General features: G+C 37.0%; 1 protein-coding gene across 1 annotated transcript; it reads right to left on the bottom strand.

The window, feature by feature from the left end:
* Nucleotides 1-2,451: 2,451 nt before the first annotated feature.
* Nucleotides 2,452-2,835, bottom strand: LOC133832994 (uncharacterized). Its single transcript, XM_062263261.1, has one exon. It carries the CDS (start codon nt 2,833-2,835, stop codon nt 2,452-2,454), a length of 384 nt encoding a protein of 127 aa, XP_062119245.1.
* Nucleotides 2,836-5,904: the final 3,069 nt, after the last annotated feature.

Here is a 5,904-nt window from a genome sequence, read left to right on the forward strand (position 1 = left end):
ATATGAATATTGAATATGAGATTGATCAGAGCTTGAGTCTCTGTAAATGTGCATGATCATCATTATGCTAGTGATTGTTAAGTAGGCATGTTGAATGCTTTGCATTTGAATATTTGACATATGATATATGCCTGGTTGCATTGCTTACTTGTGTATGGCACTGACCCATGAGTGAGAAATCAGCACGAGTCGTATGGTATTGGCTTAAGAGTCAAGAACAACATTGATGTGTTCAACACAAGCCGAAATTATTAGATCTAATTAACATAAGCATTGAATGAATCATCATGAGCATTAATGCTTGATTGACCTCAAGTTCGATGAAAACTAAAAGCGCTTGTCTAGTCTAAAGGCTAGTTACTTAGAGCCAGGGCCAAAAGGCTCAGGTGACTGCAACGTCAGATGGCTATGGGTGCTTAGCCCAAGTTCGTGACTCACTCATCAGTCACTTATCTGATTAGGGTGCAGAGCCCAAAGTGTGACTGAAACGACCTCCAATCTTAACATACATATATATATAGTGTAAAAACAAAGTTTAACCTGAATATAACAATACTTAAATTCTGAATTTACAAAAACTTTATTAAACAATACATAACTAATGTTGATAACCTCAAACCATACAATACTCACAACTAAATAAAAACTTTATCTTACATACAAATCTTAATACTTTTATAAATAATTTTCGTGGCGTTACTACACCTTAACGTAGAGATGAAAGTGTATCCAACCGATAAATTGAAAAGCTTTATGTAAATTACAAAGTCCATGAAATAATTTTAAAGCTTTAAGTAAATGATAAAGTTCACAAAATACTTTTAATGAAATATAATAAAACCAAGTTTCTTGTTTATTTATAAAATAGCATAGCAGAACTCCACTCCCTTCAGGTCAGCCCCATATGTACAGTCATGTTGGCTCCACGTATACTCATCAACGATTTATATTTGGGGCCTCTTACCTACAATAAAAAACATTAACTGATGAGCTAAAGCTCAGTAAGCAGAATAACTACCTCATATGCATTAAAATAAACGTGCAACATGCTATGTATTTTCTTTCTTTCTGTCACTTTCCTTTCTTTTGGGCCCTAGAGGATGCTGCTGCCGGCATTACATAGGGAATCACATTCCCACCTGAACATAAACATGATAATAGGGAATTTCTCCCTCATAAACATTCATTATATAGGGAAGTACATCTCCCTCCTTACATTTTTGGGACGTAGGTCTCCCAAGCAGCACCTCTACTTTAACACTTTCAATAACTTGTTTGTGAACATTAAGCGTGCTTATGCATAAGAAATATAACATTCTTAAAAATAACTTATGCATAAAAACATGGAAGGATAACATATAAAGCATATAAATGCACATAAGACACATAAAAGACATGTATTGTAGATGAGGATTCTACTTACCTTGCGTCTTGATAAAACAACCGAAATTGTTAGCTTCCTGATAAAAACACAAACTATTAACTTACATAAAATCTACATGATGTAATTTTAGTTTATAATTGTTGTTATTCTATTTTTCTTTTCTTCTTATTGTTTATTTTATATCCAGGCGTATGATCATACTATATTTGTCCATGGGATGGTCCTGGTCTAAAAGTCGTGGTCATGGTCATACGGAAATGTCCAGGTCATAGTATCAGTCCATAATAATAGGGAATAAGGTCATATAATAAAAGTCCAAATAGTCCAAAGTGTGACCATAGCCTATATAAGTTTAGTATTATAACGATACATAAAAAAAATAGTTTATATTTCAATTTTTTGGCATTGTAAATTACGGCGACATGGTAAAATAATCTATATATAAATTTTAGCATTTTAATGGCATAGTAAAGTAATATGTATAACTTTTGGCATTATAATGGTATGGTGACATAATCCATATATAAATTTTGGCATTATAGTAAAGTAATCTATGTATAAATTTTGGCATTATAACGGCATAGTAAAATAATCTATATATAACTTTTGACATTATAACGACATATTAAATTAATCTATATATAAATTTTGGCATTATAACGACATAGTAAAATAATCTATATATAACTTTTGGCATTATAACGGCATAGTAATTTAATCTATATATAAATTTTAGCATTATAACGACATAGTAAAATAATTTATATATATACTTTGGCATTATAACGACATAGTAAAATAATCCGTGTATATATAATAACTAAATAACTTAAATGAAAGGCTCGAAAAGAGCTTACCTAAAAGGTTTTCGTAGGCTAGCGTTACGGACAGAACTTCGCCTAGATCTTCGAGGTTTAGAACTTTAGAAGGGTGTTAAGAATATTTTTGGGTAGAGTAAGAGAAAGGAAATGAGGTTTTTTTTTTTTTTTCATAATTGTTATAATGTATTTGTAAAAAGAAATGGGAGTTACAATCTACCCTCCTTAAAAAATTTCGTCCTCGAAAATCTAGAATAAATCGGGATATTTAGCTTTCATCTCATCCTCACGCTCCCACGTAGCCTCTTCTATTGCCTGGCTTCTCCACAATACTTTGACCAAACGTATTTCTTTATTTCTTAAGACTTTATTCTTTCGATCCAAAATTTGGACAGGCTTTTCCTCATAAGTAAGATCTTTGTCCACCTGGATAACTTCATGTTTCAACACGTGACTAGAATCAGGAATGTATTTCTTCAACATAGACACATGGAATACATCATGTACATTCGACAACTCTGGTGGCAGTGCCAATTTATAGGCCACTTTTCCAATTCGGTCTAGTATTTCAAAAGGTCCAATGAACCTTGGATTCAATTTCCCTTTTTGTCCAAATCTCATAACACCTTTCATTGGTGTTATCCGCAGAAATACTTTTTCTCCGACTTGGAACTCTAATGGTCTTCTTCGTTTGTCTGCATAGCACTTTTGTCGACTTTAGGCTGTTGTTATCCTCTGTTGAATTTTTCGAACGGCTTCCGTTGTCGACGTCACCATATCTGGTCCAGTTTGTTGCTCTATGTACTTCCTTTCACCCACTTCATGCCAATGGATAGGAGATTGACACTTCCGCCCATATAACGCTTCATAGGGTGCCATCCCTATGGTTTCCTGATAACTGTTGTTATAGGCAAATTCAATCAGCGGTAAATATTTACTCCACGATCCTTCAAAGTCCAGGACACACGCTCTTAGCATATCTTCAAGAGTCTGTATAGTCCTTTCTGTTTGACCATCTGTTTGTGGGTGGAAAGCTGTACTAAATTTCAATCTTGTCCCCATAGCCTTGTGCAAGCTTTGCCAGAACTTCGAAGTAAATTTTGAGTCTCTATCTGACAGTATGGAAATTGGAATTCCATGCAATCGTACTATCTCTTGCACATAAGCTTCCGCTAACTGGTCCCCTGTGTACGTCACCTTTACCGGAAGGAAATGAGCCGACTTTGTTAATCGATCGATGATGACCCATATTGAATCATATCCTTTGCTTGTTCGTGGAAGTCCAATAACAAAGTCCATTGCAATCTGCTCCCATTTCCATTCTGGTATTTCCAAAGGCTGCAGTTCTCCTCCAGGTCGTTGATGTTCTGCCTTAATCCTCTGGCAAGTAAGGCATCGAGCTACATATTGGGCTACATCTTTCTTCATGCCAGGTCACCAAAAGTGTTCCTTCAAACTTTTGTACATCTTTGTTGAGCCTGGGTGTACCGTGTATGGAGTATTATGGGCTTCATTCATAATCTTTTTCTTAATGTCCTCTCTTGCAGGTACGCAAATTCTTTCATTAAATTTTAATATTCCTGCGTCAGAAACATTAAAATTCTTCACTTTTTCTTCTTTGACTTCTGCTTTGACCTTGGTTAGGTGAGGATCTGATTCTTGACCTTCTTTTATTTCCTCCAGCAGAGTCGATTGCAACGTCAGATTGGACAATCCTCCGATTACAACTTCTATGCCCGATCTTACTACTTCCTCTTGTAGTGGTTTGGACAAGGCTTGAAGGAACATCAAGCTTGTCGACGTCTTTCTATTCAATGCATCCGCTACTTTGTTGGCTTTCCCAGGGTGGTATAAAATTTCACAGTCGTAGTCTTTGACTAATTCCAACCACCTTCTTTGTCTCATATTAAGTTCTTTCTGGGTAAAGAAGTACTTCAAACTCTTGTGATCAGTAAAAATTTTACATTTCACTCCGTAGAGATAATGTCTCCAAATTTTCAAGGCGAAAACTACCGCAGCTAACTCTAGATCATGTGTGGGGTAGTTCTTCTCGTAATCCTTTAATTGTCTGGAGGCGTAAGCTACTACTCTCTCTTCTTGCATCAACACCGCTCCTAATCCCATCTTTGAAGCGTCACCGAAAATTTCAAACTCGTCTGTACTATTCGGGATGGTGAGGACTGGGGCATTAGTTAGTCGATTCTTTAATTCCATAAAACTCTTCTCACAAGCTTCCGTTCATATGAATCGACTATTCATTCTAGTGAGTGCCGTAAGTGGGGTTGCGATTTTGGAAAACCCTTCTATGAATCGTCGATAATATCCCGCTAAGCCCAGAAAACTTCTGACTTCAGTTGCATTCCTTGGCTGGGACCATCCTTTTACTGCTTCTACCTTAGCTGGATCCACCAAAATCCCAGTTTTTGACACAACATGTCCCAAAAAGTTAATCTTGTCGAGCCAAAATTCACACTTCTTGAATTTGGCATACAATTGTTCCTTTTTGAGAGTTTCCAGCGTACGTCTTAGATGTTCCTCATGTTCTTTTTCCGACTTTGAGTATATAAGGATATTATCGATAAAAACAACGACAAATTTATCCAATAAATCCTTAAATACCCTATTCATGAGGTCCATGAAAGTTGCAGGAGCATTAGTTAGTCCAAATGGCATCACCAGGAATTCGTAATGTCCATAACGAGTTCGAAACGCCGTTTTGGGAATATCATGTTCCTTCACCTTGAGCTGGTGGTATCCTGAACGAAGGTCTATCTTTGAAAATACTGCCGCTCCTTGTAGTTGGTCGAATAAATCATCAATCCTGGGTAGCGGGTACTTATTTTTAATCGTCACTTTGTTGAGCTCCCTATAATCAATGCACATTCTCATTGTACCATCCTTCTTCTTCACGAATAGTACTGGAGCTCCCCACGGTGAATGACTGGGTCTTATAAACTTCTTTTCCAAAAGTTCCTCCAGTTGAGTCTTTAGTTCCTTCAGTTCGGCAGGTGCCATGCGGTAAGGGGCCTTTGAAATCGGAGTTGTACCAGGTAACAACTCGATCTCAAACTCAATTTCACGATCGGGAGGAATTCCAGGAAGATCTTCTGGAAATACTTCCATGAATTCGTGTACAATATGAACGTCTTCAGGTCGCGCAAGCTTCTCTTTCGAGACGTCACAAATCGTTGCTAGATATCCGGTGCATCCGTTTGCTAGTAATTTTCTGGCCTTTTCTGCAGAAATCATTGGTGAAGGAGTTCGTCTCTCTTTTCCTTGGAAATGAACTTCGTCTTCTCCTACCGGTGCAAAAATGACTTCTTTCTTACTACAGTCGATTCTAGCGTTATACGTTGTTAGGAAATCCATTCCTAAAATGACGTCATAGTCCTTCATGTCGATAATGATCAGGTTAACATATAGTTCCCTGTCATTGATTGTAATTGGTATAGTCTTATACCAATGAGTTGAGTATAGCACTTCCCCGGAGGGCAGTGCTACACTAAAAATTGTATCCATCTCAACAGGTAATCCATTCAGTCTACCAACTAAATGCACTGATGCGAATGAGTGTGTAGCTCCAGAATCAACTAATACTGATGCAGGGATGTTATTGAAAAGGAACTGACCTGAGATTACTGTGGATGGACTTGCTTCCGCTTCTTCTCGAGTCAAGGCAAAGACTCTGGCGTTTGTTTTCAT

The sequence above is a fragment of the Humulus lupulus genome, chromosome 4 (genome assembly GCF_963169125.1).
Source record: "Humulus lupulus chromosome 4, drHumLupu1.1, whole genome shotgun sequence".
In the NCBI taxonomy this organism is placed as follows: Eukaryota; Viridiplantae; Streptophyta; class Magnoliopsida; order Rosales; family Cannabaceae; genus Humulus; species Humulus lupulus.